This window comes from Zootermopsis nevadensis, unplaced genomic scaffold, assembly GCF_977971745.1.
Source record: "Zootermopsis nevadensis isolate Lab colony 2312 unplaced genomic scaffold, Znev_1.0 Znev_ptg000061l, whole genome shotgun sequence".
NCBI lineage: Eukaryota > Metazoa > Arthropoda > Insecta > Blattodea > Termopsidae > Zootermopsis > Zootermopsis nevadensis.
Genome location: NW_028259192.1, coordinates 15,659,564 through 15,677,470, shown reverse-complemented (window position 1 = coordinate 15,677,470; position 17,907 = coordinate 15,659,564). Strand labels below are relative to the sequence as shown.

The 17,907-nt window shown below is 37.3% G+C and overlaps 1 protein-coding gene across 4 annotated transcripts in view; it reads right to left on the bottom strand.

Moving 5' to 3' along the window:
- The window catches only part of LOC110836561 (putative E3 ubiquitin-protein ligase HERC1), an 87,871-nt gene that overhangs the window by 11,350 nt on the left and 58,614 nt on the right, over window positions 1-17,907 (bottom strand). For all 4 annotated transcript variants that reach the window (XM_087340921.1, XM_022077904.2, XM_087340922.1 and 1 more), the window contains exons 42-60: window positions 17,633-17,750; window positions 15,862-16,001; window positions 14,875-15,025; window positions 14,068-14,268; window positions 12,944-13,138; window positions 11,140-11,317; window positions 9,475-9,778; window positions 8,910-9,060; window positions 6,339-6,478; window positions 5,730-5,902; window positions 4,684-4,886; window positions 3,950-4,156; window positions 3,624-3,748; window positions 3,139-3,304; window positions 2,427-2,621; window positions 1,850-1,995; window positions 1,210-1,522; window positions 931-1,047; window positions 99-266 (exon numbers count right to left, since the gene is read on the bottom strand). In XM_087340921.1, the coding sequence (XP_087197047.1) occupies window positions 99-266; window positions 931-1,047; window positions 1,210-1,522; window positions 1,850-1,995; window positions 2,427-2,621; window positions 3,139-3,304; window positions 3,624-3,748; window positions 3,950-4,156; window positions 4,684-4,886; window positions 5,730-5,902; window positions 6,339-6,478; window positions 8,910-9,060; window positions 9,475-9,778; window positions 11,140-11,317; window positions 12,944-13,138; window positions 14,068-14,268; window positions 14,875-15,025; window positions 15,862-16,001; window positions 17,633-17,750 (3,391 nt within the window). The remainder of the gene's footprint in view (window positions 1-98; window positions 267-930; window positions 1,048-1,209; window positions 1,523-1,849; window positions 1,996-2,426; window positions 2,622-3,138; window positions 3,305-3,623; window positions 3,749-3,949; window positions 4,157-4,683; window positions 4,887-5,729; window positions 5,903-6,338; window positions 6,479-8,909; window positions 9,061-9,474; window positions 9,779-11,139; window positions 11,318-12,943; window positions 13,139-14,067; window positions 14,269-14,874; window positions 15,026-15,861; window positions 16,002-17,632; window positions 17,751-17,907) is intronic.

The following is a 17,907-nucleotide window of genomic DNA, read 5'->3' as shown; positions in this document are numbered from 1 at the left end:
GTAAATAATATAACATTCTACATGATGATCCCATTACTGAAACCAGACTTTTGGTTCAGAACTGCTACTGACATAATTCTGCTTTAGTATAATCTCACCTGCTTCCCCAAGTTGGCCGTGCCTACCACTGCCCCACAAAAAAGCAAGACACTTCCCACCAATCTGCCAGTCATGAGGTTGTTGGGTAGACCAACTCATAATTTGTTCATCTGCTTTTAGGCTCCAAAATGAGTTATTGGTGGCTGTTAGGCTATCCTCTTCCTCTTCTAGAAAATTAATTAAGAACATCACATATGCAATGTAACTTGATTTCCTCAAATATTTTTATCTCCATCTAGTCCCTTATATGAACACATGAAGATGACCTTCTTTGTGAAAATTAAAATATAACAAGTAAATACTGAACTCCCTTAATGCAAATTTCTGAAAAAAGTTTAACTATTTTCAGTACAACTAACAAATCAAAACATTTAATATCATGAACTGTAATAAATTTGTCTCCCTCAAATTTTACATTATGGAATAATGTCCTTTTGGTATTTTACACTTAACAAAACACAGAATAACTAGAAGAGGACCACTGAAATTCAACAGGGAATAGCTTCCTTCATATCTTCATCCAGTATACCCTTTCTTCCTCTTCTTTACCCCTTTGTATCTTTATCTCCTTAGCTACCTCTGAAAACTGCATAATGGTAAAACAAAACAATCTGCCAATTAGTGTTATCATTGAGAAATTGGTTAGTCATGCACAACATGCATATACTCATAAACAGAAAGAAGCAGATACAATATAAAATTCACATACAAGATGAGAGCAGTAAAAAGAGGACAATTCTAATTCCAAGACCTGCTGCAAATCAGTTGCTAGAATTCCAACATTCCTGTATTACAGTCAACTCTATTGAGATGCAAAAAACAAATACCCACCTGTAGTTCCTTCCAGCACAAGTGCACAGAACTCCTGTGGTAACTTAATTCTATTTACAAGTGATTCAGCAGTATGTACGCCAACACTGAAAACCTGCAACCACTGCCATTCTGGAACTGCAATAAAATTCTAATTTCAGCACAAAGAAATATTCACTTCTGAGACCTCAAATTAAAAGCAGTCATCTACTATGAGCATCAGAATTCTAGAAAGATTCAAAGTGCAAGCAAGAGGCTGACAACATATATTCCTACAATTATAACAGTCATGAAGCTTACCAACAGAGGAGTGTTTATCGTGGTTGGGTGGCACAGGCCGATAGCACAGCACCTTGTCCAGTTGCAGCACTAGGACTAGAGATGCCAAGCACTTGAGATACCCACTGTGTAACAGCTGCTCTCCACTCACAACTAGTGGTTTCTCATACTGATACTGCTCTTGCAGAAGGGTGGGTAGTGCCAGCAACAGTGCTCGCAGACATGGAGCATTCTGCAGACCTGTCACACCTTGGCGGAGCAGTGAAGCTCTCGCCCCTGCTAACACACGGACTTGGGTCATCTCGGTCATACCATAATGCACTACACGAACATCCTGTAAAACAATGGAAACAACAGGTTAATTACATAGATGTAATATTAATTACTTGTAATATACTCCTGATACAGAAATAAATAATTTTTTCTTGCATTCTGTTAAATATACAAAATAAGAGTTCTATAAAAATATGTTTGTCTTAAACAGACCTATATTTCATGTCATGCATAAGTTTCTTGTACAAAACATTTATTAATAGTCTCAAAGAGAACAACTGTTTCAACATCCCGTAAAAATTCATGTAATTTAATTCCATCTCCTCCCATTATAGCAATGTTACAGTCACCAGCAAGATAATGTATGATAAAATGAAAGAGGTGTTACCTTAGATCTACCAAAGCAGACAGCCAAACCAGTTTCCCCTAGCCAGGTCAATGAGTGGACACCTCCTGTTCCAGTGTTTGTTTGCAAGAGACTGCCATCTTGAAGAGACCAGATGTTAACAACACCACTGGGTCCTTTGATGCTGCCTAAAAAAATAATATAACCAATTCTAATTAAATGAAACTAATTAAAACAAATTATACTACAGGGAAGAACTTATTATTATTGTTGTGATAGGGTAAGACTATATCTCTGTCACGCTACACTATGGGCATTTTAGGCTCTTACATTGCCAACATTTTATGTTCCTCCTTACAGAACTGATATTATATAGCTAAGTGCTGTAATATAACACTGGTAAGTCCAGTTTCAATATATGAACCTACTGACTTTATTCAGTTGGAACATACTGCCAAAGAAATATTCATAAATTTCCTTGGGTTCTCATGTTTTTGCATTCAATATCATCAATGTGATTCTACGTTCATACCTACACAAATCAAAATACTGAACACCATCTCCTAAGAAAACTAACAAATTATTAATGCTACTCACATTTCTGCTTTGTGGAACTGACCTGATGCAAGCAGTAGACCATCCTTGTGGATGGCTAAAGATGTGACAGGGTGATATAAGTGTCCCTGTAGGTACATCACCAACTGTGGTGCTGTCCGGCTGTGGTGTTCTTCTATATGGGCATCAGGCAGTATCCATACGCTCACTTTACCATGTACAGTTCCCACACACAGTAGAAGAGAAGTACATCCTTTACCTACAATGAAACATCAAACGGTTTAGTATCACTTAATGGTTCAAAAGGAAGCCTGTCCAATCTTCAGAACCATATTACAAAGATGCATATGTCTGTCCCACTGTCCATCCCCTAATTCAGGTATTTATATCTACATGACAGATACTAGTTGAACAGTTTTTGTAAAATATTGTAATAACAGTAAGGTCACTTTGTTTTTAGTGCTTTATAATGTTCTGTCATCAACAATACCAACCTGATGTAAATCTGTCAGAAAAGTCACCACATAAACCTACTGGTAAAACAATCATCTTTCTCTATTATTACATTGGATAATATATTTTGGTCTTCTGGACTGAGATGCTATCTAGTAGTTAACATTTTGGAGAAATGTATCACCTCCATCTTCAGGGCAGACCTCCAAAACACTGGTAATCACCTGTAAGACTACTCGGTGTCTTAACCCAGAAGACCACATTCCATATTCCTACTGCTGCTAAAGCCTCAAATCTCATATAATATTGCAGAGTTTACTTACCTATAAAAGGTGACCATGTGAGAGACACTGGTTCATGCGGTGGTACCAGTGTATGAACACAAGACCAGACACTTTCCATCTCTTTCCATATGCGACAAACTCCATCCACTCCACAAGTTGCTAACAACTGACCACATGGGTCCCACTTCATACCAGACAAGGCTCCCTTAGATAACATAAATCTTTATTAGTATATCCACAATTCCAAATTCCAAAGACTTTTACTTTTAGAAAATGTGTGCTGACAGCCATCATTGACTGACTGCCTTTATGTATGAGGATCATTCAGTAACATTAAAGAAAACCATATGTGAACCCCCATTACAGTTAAGTTGCACCATGTCATGTAAAAGAGTGAAACTGATGATGCACATCCATCCACAGCTGCGGTTAAGAATGTGCGGCACTTTAAATCTACAACATGGCTGACAACATTAATCCACAAAAATCAGTATACCATCACAAACTGCTGAATACCAACTAACCTGATGTGCAGATATTGATATGGGCTGGAAGTTAGGATTCTTCCGTCCTAACTTCATCACTCCATCTGTGAATGCGATGGCAAACTCCTTTTCCTCATCAAACCATTCAATGTGCGTAACTGAAGCTGGCAGAAGAGAAAAGTAAAGTAAAATCACAGTGATCACTCTGTAACATGCAATAAGAACTAATGGCTTTGTGAAGTGCAATAAAAGGGGGGAAAGAACCACAGAACAACAATGAAAAGATGTCACAAAATATTTTAACTGCAAAGTTAACTTTCTTTATCAACAATTACTGATCTAACTGGGTACTAATTTGCACCTACCATACTGTTGTGAACAATGGACTAGTTCTTCATGTTGTTTGCTCCTAGGGAAGATGGTCAGCAAGGCAACTGATCCATTGATTGTTCCCACTAGCAGGTGTTCTGGTTCATCTTGGCTTGTCACTTGTGGCCATGCCATAGAAGTTACCCATGCCAGCTGGGTGTCAATGTGGCAATCCTCTCCTGTCACAGCAACATCTGGACCATCTACAAGATTTTCAGAAGTTAATATATTTAAAAACTAATTTGTATTACTGTATAAAAGTGATTCCCAGTTCTGTTATGCATATTTCATTATGACTGAAGCCTATGAACAATGTTAACTGTAAACACAAGAACTGTTAGTGTCTGTAAGTGGTCATTCATTACCTATAAGAACCAAGAAAAATCCTGTAAGCAATTACATACTTTGCTACCCTCTGGCGCCACCCCTGATTTTTGGCACTCCAATGCAATGCTTCAAAATTTTGTGCCCCCATAGCAAGTTGCTGCCGCTCTAATGTTGCCACCCCTCATATGTTGCTACCTGGGTGCGATGCACCCATAAGGCTGAGCAGCTCTGGTTTATTGTTTATTGGGACAGCTTTAATTTACTAACCTACATTTTAATAAACATATAAGAATGTTCTTTAACCTACTTTCCCAAGAAACATGTATTCTATAAATTTGTTGCATGAATTATAAAATACAATAAAACTCAACCATATTTCATAAGATGGTTTATATTTACAAACCTGGGAGGTACCACACATTGACAATACTGTCCATGGCTGCTGACACAAACTTCCCAGATGAAGACCAACCCAACTGTGAAACAAGTTCCCCACTCAACTCTCTTCCGTACACATTTTCTGACTTATGAAATACCAAAGTGTGTGCCAGTAATGCTGAATTAGCATTGGCTGAACACCATATTCGCACAGTTCCATCATAGCCACTGTAACAGAAAAGAAGAGTGACTTATATTTACAGTAAATATAATGATCTGGGATACAATGTGAGTGCAGTTACAATAAGTTCCAAAGCCAATGTAAATACTGTAACTAAACGGAGTAGAGTCCTTCTTGGGGAGGTAATAGTTACTCAGCTAGTAAAAAAATTCTTTGATTATTATGCAGTCTTCTGTTACTTCCCCTGACTTTGCTACAAATATTATCCTTAGCACAATGTTCTGAAATATCCTGAATGTATAGCATTCCTGTAAACTGGGGGTTTTTAAGAACAGGGTGCTGATGTTCAAACAGATGATGAGCATTTCCTTGGTTCCTTCAGGAAAGTGATGGATTAGTAGTGCTACATTTATACCTATATTCACATGTATTACACAGTGATTATCACAATCTGCTACTGCCTTCACTGACACAGACACAGAAATTCTGACACACAGATATAGTTGTTATACTACACAGTATATGGACAAGAATGTTCTCTCTCTTTTTCAACTATGCCATTTAGGTATCTACCTACAAGTCCACATGGCAGCACAACCCAGAACAACACTGACATCTCCACCGCCATGAGAACCTCACAGGATGAACATGAATGATGAGCTGTAAGGGCACATTTGGAAACAGTTATGACCTACTTTAAGGGATTACCCAATCATTTTCTTGGTGACACTGTGTAAAACACCATAAACTTCAGTCAGATTTGCCAGCACTTCATGCTAGATCCAAACAGTATCTCCCAAATATGAAGCAGAAGTGCTGACCACTACAATATTATGTTTCGTACACAGAGTTAATGTCTGTGCCCATGATGTGTTTAAGGATATAATTACCAGGTTGCAAGCATGGCCCTATCTTCATGCCAGGCTGTAAAACTGACACGATTGTCATGACCCTCCAGCTCCATCAGAGAACACTGGAGCATTACTCCTGACAGATCAGCAAAGCTCAGGCTTTCCAGAATCTGGGGTGACAGGACAGACACCCTTGCTGCAATACACTTCACCTGCATCATGAAGTGTACAGAATTACTTATTAAAAATAACATAATTGCAATTAGGGGTATAACACCTAAGCAATAACAGTACCACTACACAATCATTAAGTCTGAAAACAGAAAGAAAATATTGAAAGAATGAGGTTTGACAGGTGATTGATTCTTTATTAATTTCACATGAAGATTTAGTTAGTAAACAATTCAAGTGGTTTGTCTGTACAGAGCAAATATCAAATTTACTATCTTTCTTTTACATGAACAAGAATTTGGTGGCTACTGACCAAAATGATTTAGCTGATACTGCAATCATGTATACAGATTACAACTGACAACAGGAAATATTACCACTCTGGGGTGTATTCAACTACATATTAATGACTGGCTTTGAGGGGTTAAGAATAATGAGAAATGTTCATTATCGCAGCCCAACTATTTGCTATCATACCAACTGCTGAGATGCCCACTGACGATGATTAGAGGCCAATCTTGTAGACAGAACACAAGCTGCTAAGGCATCTGGCAGCTGTAATGGGTTTATTACAGGTAAATTTGCCATTGGACTGCCTGCCAATTTCTCCTCACCATCTGTGTTAGAGAAAAAAGTGTCCAACAGTCATTATTACATACTATTTACAACTTAATTTGGTTCTTAAAAGAAAGAATTTAATATGGAATATATGTTCACAAATAAAAGAATCAAATTTCCTTTATCGCTATGTGTGTCAACACATCTGCATGATTATAATGATATCACAAAAAACTGTTACCTTGCAGGGACCTGAACTTGAATTTCCTCTTGTCTAAACAGAACTCTCCTACTGCTTCAGTTAACAGAAAAGACCTCCTAAATACAGTTTTTCTTACTCATAAATGCACCGCACTTAAGTGGAATAAAAATTGTGGTAACAATACTAATATTTCAATGTATAAAAAAGATATCCAAGAAGAAAACTGTAATTTAGGACATGAGAGATCCCTCAAGAAATCAAAAGTTTAAATGCTGATAAAAATAAAATATTTGAAGTTACATATTTTCAGTGTTCATTTTAATGACAGTCACTTGTATTATCAACTTATTTTACTTTCTGCAAGAAAAAAGTAGGCATACAAGATTACTATGCTGTGTGCGTGTATGTGTCCATAAGTGGATGTTCATTCAACTTCTGAACAAGCACACTGATTTTCACAAAATCTGGTATGAATGTTATGCCACTGGAGACCACCCCAGCCTCATACAGTTTAATTTCCTAGAATCAATAACAATTATATTGAGGATATGCAAACTCTTACCAGAAGGGCCACTTAATATATAGGTCCCTGAAAATATGCAACGTAATAAATGTTTGAAAAATATGCGACTTTTGTTAAGGTAATTCTTGTAACACCATGTAGGCTTTGCAAAAATTTTATTTAGCTTTCCGTTTGACAGTGATAACTAATGACTCACTGAAGCTAGGCATATGAAATTTGGTATGGAAACAGAACATACACATATTTACAAATTACAAGTTGATGTGGAACTGCAAGTACATACCAGTGATTCAGGGAAACATAATGTCTCCACCTCACCACCATGAAGATCTCAAATCTGATTGTATGAAATAATGTTTATCCGTCAACAATTACAAATATGGAGACAGTGTGAATCCTGATGTTACATCTGATGAATTTAACACAGACAAAGAATCTGTACAAATGAAATACATTTAACCAAAAAGGAAAAAAAAAGTACAGTGAAACCTCTATCTATCGTTCCCGGAACTATCGTTTTCCCGGATGCATCGTCCGTTTTGTTCGGTCCCGAATACATCCCATATAAAATAATGTTACATTTTCCCGCTTCTATCGTTCCTCGAACTATCGTTTTATCGCATCGATCGTTCAAAAATCTTAGTCCCGGCCCACAATTTTCCCGCAATGATCGTTTCTGAGAATTTAAAATGCTGGGTTTTGAGATAAATTAATACCGAAAGACGCACAATGTTTTTGGAATACACAGTAGTGGTAACCTGTTATGTCGCCCAACCAGCACATTCTTTTGGAATGAGGGTCAGCGGTGCAGTGGTGATAGTTGGAGTGAATGGCGGTGCTCATTGTCAGAAATTTTACGATTTTAATTAGGGTGCACTCATATTTCGTTCCAGCGATGCCAGATGGCATGTGCAGTGTGAATTTCTTCACAAATGCTTTCATTACAAGTACAAAGGAAAGGCTGGCGGCACTTTTCATTCTTCTGGTTCATCTTGTTTCCAGCGGTTCAGGGTCTTCTACAGCTACATTTCGTTGAGTTCGGCAGTAATAGTATTTCCATTCTTCCTGTTATTGTCCGCAAAGGGGGTTGGAGTGGTGAGGAAGACGAAGACGACGAATGTGAGCCCGAAGCTTTGCCGAGTTTTGCCGAAGCACACGCTGCATTGGCGAAAGTGAAGTCGTTCTTTTATGCGCTTAATATTAGTGAACGTGACGAGAAAAACATTTTGAACGTGGAAAGTGCTCTGTTTGGTCTAAAACGTAAAGTTTCGACAAACCAGTTGTCCATTAAAGACTTTTTTGGTAAAAAGAAGTAACTTTGAAAGAGAAACATTGTTTTTTTTAAAAATTTTAATGCTTTCCCGCATCTATCGTTTTCCCGCATTCATCGTTTTTATTTCCCACCCCCGCCAAAAACGATGCATCGAGGTTTCACTGTAATACTATCACCACCACCACCACTAATACTACTGCTGCTGCTAATAATAACAACATGCTGTAATGAAATTTATAATTGCAGTCAATGACAATACATGATTTGAATGAGATTAGATCACATGATCATCTGAGCACAAGCTGAACACAGAGGCAAATGAGCTAAATTACATTCACATGTTGGATTATAAGCATACATTGCCTAAGTAAGATTAATAAGACTAAGAATCTGTGCAGCAGGAAAGTAGGTTTTATAGATTTTGCAGCAATTCCTTGCATTTCTTATGTTATTAATACAAGAGTCACTTGGAAGTTTTAGCATGGGAAGTACCTTTATCAATACTGGTCAGTGAAGTACCACCATGAGAGGCCAACAAGCTAACTAGTGCCTGAGTAACAGCAAACCCAGAGGTTACATCAGGTGCTCCAACTTTGCCGCTTGGAGACTGATTTAATGCACCCATAGCAGCTGCCAGCAGCTCCTGTAAAAATAACTACCGTATGCACTGAATAAACAATAAACAGCAGATCTATAATTATTCATAGGTGTTCTGTATGCAAACAGTGACAAAAAATGCCTTTAGCAGATGTGATTTAAATCGCCGCATGCTATGTACGTTGGACATCACTGAGGGGTTAATGTATTCTCTGAAGTTGACTATTCAGGTACAATTACAGATAACAAGATTAGGTATATTTGTACTTGAGGCAAAATTTCTCTGTAAGTTTCAGTTTAAGAATAGATGTTTATACACATGAATATAAATATACAAATGTGCATGATTTCATATATTTACTTATGTTTAGGCAAGTGCTTTGGTCATCTCACACAACTCACTTCTGTCAAAAATGCCTGATAATTATATAAAATACATAACTTTCATTCTATTCTTTACCTTAGTGCACATGTGTAATACTAGTTCTGAAGCCTCCATATCTGTCTGTGCCAAAGCAGCAATGGCACAACTGAGGTAGTTAAGACAGGTAGCTGTAGCAGGGGGCAGATGACTTGTTAGATGACCTAATTGCAGATACGAGGCTCCTCCACCAGTCCTAGGCCCTCCCTCAGCAAGGGGTTGATGCAGATCAGAAGCCAATTCAACATGCCCCCCAGCAGTTAAGCTCATGAGATGCACAACCTTGCGGATGTCAGACAAACCAATGGCATCCAATCCATGCGGCAGACTGCACGATGTTCCACTGCCATAACAAAAGATCAGTCATAAAACCACATCAACCACTAAAAATACCTAAAATAATATTTTTAGTATTAAGAAATAAGATGTTGATGGACACTACACATGACATGGACACTTTTCATTCCTGATTCCTCAGGTGGAGTGAAGAATAACAGAGCGATTAGAACTGAAAACTCTGAGGCAGTAGCTTACTAAAAACTTCGAAAAACTATGTGAGAGCAATAATTACACTTTTTATATGGAACTCAGTCTGGGAACATAAAGTCACATTTTGACACGACTTCTACATGGCATGGTGCTTAGTTTAGCACCAAGGACAACTTTACTTCACCTTTGCTACAAATATTACAAGAATCAATTACTCACTGTTGGTTTTAATAACCTTGCCAAACACTTTTCGGCACCTACAGTATCATCATCAGTGGTTTAATATTTACACATTTCATTGGAAAATACATAACAAATTCACTATGAACAATGAGTCACAATAAACATCATCATCATTATTAAGAAAAACTGAATCAATTGTATAAAACATGAATATTCCCTTCAAATACATTAAAATAATATTGCACATTAGGTAACACCTTTATGCATGCTACATCATATTTCTATTTTCTTAGACTTCATTCTCCATTCTACACTTTACTGTGTATACTGCTGTAATGATTTGGCTTTGTACCTCAGAAAAGTAACTAAATTACACGCATACTAAAGTGTGTATTTATATGTTTGTTCAGTATAATCTAAAGAAGAATGATTTATTTCCACTGTTTCTCAACTTTACTTTCAAATACACTGCAGAACAGTTTCTTTCAAGGATTTTCATTAGCTTTGTAGATGTGAGAAATGTATTAGAAATAATAAGATACCACTGCCAAAAACATTGTGGTATTATTTCTCAAAATACTCTTCATTCATCTGCAAATGCAATTTCTCCTATAAAAGATTTATCTCCCATCCTCTTCATTCATTTCCAAACAAGAATGGTTTTTAAGTAATGAATTGCACTAATGCAATCCCTGAGGCCTTGAACCTAATTTTGCAGGAAGATGGCCGTCTTCTGGGTTTAGTGCCATGTAGTCTGGTAGAAGTTTACTGATGTTTCAGAGGTGGTTGTTGCCTCCATGACAGTGAAGAATGACTCGCCAGACTACATGGCATTACAACTCAGAAGGAAGCCATCTTTGGACTCACCGCCATGAAAACCTCAAATCCTTGTTTTGTAGATTTCTTGGGAAAGATTAAGACATGTGCTTCACAGTGTTACTGACTGCATGAGTGGGATACAATAATATACCTTCAAGAGAAATAATAATAATAATAATAATAAAAAAAACATAACAAACATAAACAACTTACCTAACACACAGCAAGGACAGTGCACTCATCACAACTGAACGAGCTACCAGGATCTGTGCACCTTCTGTGATCCTCTCCAGAGCCATAATACGATCCTGTGAGGATGTGAGGTGTGAAGCCTGCTCACCAAGAGATTTATGTTTGCTGTCTCCTTTAACAACTCCAGGCTTCAGTTGCCCTGCCAAATACATTTGTACAGGTGAAGACTCTTTATTAATACTACAGTTGTTTGTGAAACTGATGCACATGCTTGTAAACAAAAGGGACCACCTAGAGAGTAACATGGGTTACAAATCAAGCTGGGCATGATATTTTGTACACACCTAAAAGTTATGTAATAGATCAGTTAGCTATGACCCATGGGAAACTCCACACTGTTCTGGCTGATCTCAAAACAAAGGCTTCAGGAATGGGAGTCAACAAACCTCGCATACCTGTTGATTAATTGCATCACAACAAGTTGGATTTCAGGTTCTTACGGTGTCGAGTACGAAGATGGCTGTTTTCTGGTTTGCAGTGCTATATAGTTTGGTAGAAGTTTACTTATGTTTCAGAGGTACTTGCTGCCTCCATCATTGGGGTAATTGCTCTGATGATGGAGGCAGCAAGTATCTCTGAAATATTGGTAAACTTCTACCAGACTACCTCGTGCTGCAACCCATATTCGTATCATAACATGTTTAACCCTTCAACGTGGGAATTTAAATTCCGCGCTGCTTGACGAGGAGTGGTGGCCATTTAAATTTTGCTCTAAAACACTTTATTTATCATAACGTTTGAACTATATAACATATAATGATCAATTCTTCACTGAAATCCTCTTAAAAGATGGTTTTATAATTTCAGCGTATAATATGAACATCCTGTGTGTGACAAATGCTAGTAGTCGATTAGACGTTGAGAGTTGTATGTTATTTATTGAAACGTCAGCAAAAGTCAACACTACCAAAATACATAGTTTTTATCTTTTTCTAGCGGTTCCTGCACATGACGCAATGTCTTTGAGGCATTGAATTTCTTTCCTGTGTCAATAATACGAGGGAGTAAATATGTCTGCGCCAGCTGATATTCTGACAGCGAACTGAAGGCCACATATATGCATCATACTTGGCAGTTATAACCGTCTCTTACTAAGAACTCTTCTGATTATAGACTTCTGAGTATAGGGGTGCTAAAATTGTTGATATTTGAAGACACAGATAAACATAACGGTATATCTATATATATATATTATGGAGCCCCTTGACCGTTTCAGATAATTTTTTTTCCTCTCTACTTCGCTGGAGCAGTTATCGTGTCATATGAGACTGAGAGAATGAGTTATCTTACCTCTACAAACAAACAGCTCAGTGTTCTTTGGAAGATTGTGTAACCTCTTAGGTCACGCATTTATTCACAGACTAGCCTTTAGAGATCCAAGAATGCGACGTTGCCAATACATGATCAGAAAGAGCATTTCTTCCACACCAGATCAACTACAAACATCATATATCAGTCGTTATTGTTTCCATAATTATGGGCTTTTGAAATTAGGCTTAACAGCAGACCGGGAATTTAAATGCCAGGGCGTCACAAGACGTCCAACCACGGTGAAGGGTTAATGACACTTCATCAACTCTAGTGTTATTCAGTGAAGACTGAGATGAAACGATCATTATGCATGATCAATTATGAACTGTGTGATAAACAGCACATTCACAGCTGTGTCCAACAACTGATTAAATATTTTCTTGTACAGATTTCTTATTTCAAATTTCACTTCTTCCTACATGCATGCACTAAATCTCACAGCCATTCTGTTTACCTGCTTGGCCAGAAGTAGTAGTTTCCAGTGTGACACTTGGCACAGTGCTTGCTCCAAGTGGGTCTGGTTCTTTCAGTAGAAGAGGTTCAGGTGCAGTAATCCTTTCTCCCAATCCAAGGTATGGTGCTAATTTAGAGAAGTTATCAAACAATGGAGTTGACTGGTTCTCGGTCTGCATACAGAGTATATCAACTTCTGCAAATACATGCAAGTAACCATCTCAATATTTTGTTTCGAATCAAATTTACACAAGGTGAAGAATACTTCAATTAAAATAAAAACCCACATTTTAAAAAAGTGTATTATACAGCAAATTCTCAATTAAAAACAAGCTTCTGATCCCATAACTAATTTTGTACATAACACAAAGTCAGATGTGAGAATGTAGCAAATATAAAAGAAACAACATGAGTGAACTGTAATCTCCACACATTAACAAATCATTGGAAATCTGTCAAACCGGGAAAAAATGCAAGTTTATAAAAAGTTAATGTAATGGAAACAATGGGTATGAATTGTAAATTAATAACGGATATTTCATGGAATTTAGAGTCAGCTCTTTCACTGCCACCAATGGAACAATTCCACTCTGTGGAAGAGCACAATGTATTAAGAATCAGCAGTTCTGCAAGGACATGGTAAACTGACATATCAAACTTTCTTATCATGTCAATATATTCTAGTAGTTTAGGACGATCAAGAAAATTTTTTCTAGGAAACTACTAATGGCAAATGTTACCTCAGAATCAGAATGAAAGGACTGAAGATCATTTAGAAAAGCACAGATAGCCCATCTTACACACAGGGTCACAGTGATATCTGGCCACAAAAAAGTAAAACATGCTACTTCAGGGTGGCCAAATATTCCTTTCTTAAATCAGATGATTTCTCCTGCTTTTGTAAATGGACCCACTGTCCATGTAAAATTGTAAATTTCTCTGTGCTGTGTTTACTTTAAAAAACTGTTAAAATTAATGTAAACAGGAGAATGAAAAAATAATATCTTGGGTTCAATGTTCACAAGTGACTGCCTTGTTGTTTTTTTGTTTACTTTCAAAATCTGGAAACCTTATCCTCACATGAATAAACAGTAGCTCAATAAGGACAATCACAAGAATAAGAACCTTCATCATGTGCAAAACTGCTGCCCATAAGATCAGGTGCCAACAACTGAGCCAGATTGCTGGGCAATACATTGCCACCCACACTGGCATTACCACCACAACCAGGTGGAGCTGCTGATTTCAAATCAGGAACCTTTGAAAAACACTGAAACTGCATTCTGTATTTGTCTTGGCATTCACTGCACATCAGGTAATTTGTTCCTATAACACAACATAGAAAAATCATTAATTTTTAAGATTCTTTTAATATTGTTATGTGACTAAGTAAATGAGGATAAAATGGGCAGTGCATATAGTAAACATAGGGTAATAGGAATGATATATTTTAAATATAAATTCTCACGGGTAGAAGCCATAGAGACACAGGAGTATATGTGACGGTACAAAATTGGAACTTAAAGAAATATGGTGTAAAGCTGGAAACTGGATTAGACTGGCTCATATCAGTGCAACAATAACATGTCTCTGCTTCTCATTTTATTTTGTTGCAAGAGGTGAAGTCTTCTTTCACATAACTCGCATTAGCATGGCTTTATGCAAACTAATATATAATAACATATTTTATATCTGGCTTTATTCATGGTGAGATTACCTCCAGATTAACAAAGAAGAGAGAAATGCTGTACTTTCAGTAATAGCAGATAAGTGTTCTACGGACTAAATGCAATGATATAGAGGGATGGACATTATCTCATCCTATCCAGCAATGAAAACTGAACCACCAACATGACAGCAGATGCTATGGGATGGTAGCAGTGTCTCCTTTCTTGTAACAATACAGATTCAAAGTGAATATTAGGAACTAACCAAGAATGTTACCACAGTAGCCTGCTCCTGAAAGTAAGCCACAGCCTGGGTGCGCTGACAGCATGTGACCTGTTAAGTGTGATGACACTTGATGACAGATTCCACACAGAAGAGGCAACCCATAATCCATTTGTGTTGCAGAAGTTGGAAACTAGATATAACAGCAAATGGAATGCCCTTAAAGTCAGGCAGTCAAACATAACTGTAACATTATTCTTCAGTGACAGGCATTTTTACTGAAAAGTGACAATTGCTTCTAAGTCATACATACAAAATGCTAATAAAATACAGCATTACAGCCTTTTTAAACCCAACTTCCTAATTTTTCTCGTAATTTCTATTATCCTGTCATATAATAAAAGTAAAGTAAAGTAAAAGTAAAGCTGTCCCACTATACGCCATGTAGGCGCTTGGGGGGGAGTGGAGGTATAGCTCCTACTCATTCTTGACCTCGGCACTAGATGGGGGTGAGTGGTCAGCATCACGCCCTGGCCGGCTTTACCCCCAGGAAAGGACCCCAGTACCCATTGGATAGAATAAAATAGTGCTACTAAACCCCACACAGACAACATGCCAATGCTATTATTGAATATTCTAATCAGTATGTTCTGTATTATGTTTACTGATATGATCCAACTGTTACTCCTGCTTCTTAAAAATAGAACTTAAATGTGGTTTGGAAGATTCTGCAACATTTCCTCTATGCAGTGCCAGGATTAGGTAAGTATTGTACTTCCTTTCTATCAATATTTATGTAATTGTACTTTCTTTAGTGATATTGTAAGTAGCTCAGAGTAATTAATGAATTGGAAAGAATATAGATGGGAGCATTGATAATCCAATTTAAGATACTGTCCTGGCATCTGTAGCCTACATTACGATACCATCATGATACATGAAGGTTTAGAGGAACTTTCAAAAAAGTTAACATTCAACCTAAAGAGTTCCAGAGAAGTGTATCAATTACAGGAGTATTTCAGTACTCACCACTCCAGAGCAGCTTCCCATGTCAGACATTCGTACACCGTCTGCTCCTTGAGTAACAGAGTTGAAAGCTTCTGCCTCATGTAACATCCCATATAAAGGTTGGGCCTCTCCTCGAACATGTTGCCTTTCCCGGTCTTGGGCTACAACACAAGCAACTTTATGAAAGAAAAAACCCTAATGACTATATGACAATTTTGTATCAAAACACCTCTATTTTAAAGTTCCATTTTATAGGTCAAATATTAAAAATAAACAAACTTTCAAATGGATACGGTCAGCAGAAAGAACAAAAAATGGATAAAACTCCTCTATACATCTGCCACCATATTTTGGGATTCATATTATTCAGACAAAGAGCCACGTCAATAAATTTGCAGATAGCAAAAGAACAGTGGGGAGTTCCATACTTCAATACTTCTGGATTTTAATACCAAAGCTACTAATAATTTTATGAGTTATTAAATTAAAATTATGAGGCCCTATGCTTCACTTAGGAATAAAAAGGATATATATATATATATATATATATATATACAGTGAAACCTCTATCCATCGTTCCCGGAACTATCGTTTTCCCGGATGCATCGTCCGTTTTGTTCGGTCCCGAATACATCCCATATAAAATAATGTTACATTTTCCCGCTTCTATCGTTCCTCAAACTATCGTTTTATCGCATCGATCGTTCAAAAATCTTAGTCCCGGCCCACAATTTTCCCGCAATGATCGTTTCTGAGAAATTAAAATGCTGGGTTTTGAGATAAATTAATACCGAAAGACGCACAATGTTTTTGGAATACGCAGTAGCGGTAACCTGTTATGTCGCCCAACCAGCACATTCTTTTGGAATGAGGGTCAGCGGTGCAGGGGTGATATTGGAGTGAATGGCGGTGCTCATTGTCAGAAATTTTACGATTTTAATTAGGGTGCACTCATATTTCGTTCCAGCGATGCCAGATGGCATGTGCAGTGTGAATTTCTTCACAAATGCTTTTATTACAAGTACAAAGGAAAGGCTGGCGGCACTTTTCATTCTTCTGGTTCATCTCGTTTCCAGCGGTTCAGGGTCTTCTACAGCTACGTTTCGTTGAGTTCGGCAGTAATAGTATTTCCATTCTTCCTGTTATTGTCCGCAAAGGGGGTTGGAGTGGTGAGGAAGAGGGAGACGACGAATGCGAGCCCGAAGCTTTGCCGAGTTTTGCCGAAGCACACGCTGCATTGGCGAAAGTGAAGTCGTTCTTTTATGCGCTTAATATTAGTGAACGTGACGAGGAAAACACTTTGAACGTGGAAAGTGCTCTGTTTGGTCTAAAACGTAAAGTTTCGACAAACCAGTTGTCCACTAAAGACTTTTTTGGTAAAAAGAAGTAACTTTGAAAGAGAAACATTGTTTTTTTTAAATTTTTAATGCTTTCCCGCATCTATCGTTTTCCCGCATTCATCGTTTTTATTTCCCACCCCCGCCGAAAACGATGCATCGAGGTTTCACTGTATATATATATATATATATATATATATATATATATATATATATATATATATATATTAAAATAATAACTTTTCACATGTAGTGTCAATTCTAAAACTAAAAACATAATAACAACAACCAAATGTCCCACTAAATGCCTTGTAGGCACTTGAGGGGAGAGGCCATATAGCTTCTACTCATTCTTAACCACAGCAAGTATTGTCAATTCTATTTTCCTAACTTTAACACTTCTACCATATTTGTTTCCACATTTTGAAACTTTAATTTTGTTTCTTTCATGTTACCTGCCCTCTCAGCTAGATAACTGCGAATATCAGTACATGCTCTTCTTTTTGGTCCAAGTCCTGTCCGACGACCAACTCCCAAGTCAAGGTCTGGAGAACACTGGCTGACATCTACGGTCTAAATAAAGTATGCACAATATGGGTTTATAAGTTATCAATCCAATGTTATTTCACAATTATTTAAAGAATACAAAAAATAAACCAAATTTCATTAGTACAACATAATTAGTTTCTCATATTATTGTGCTAAATAATTAATTTTCCACATTGGTATC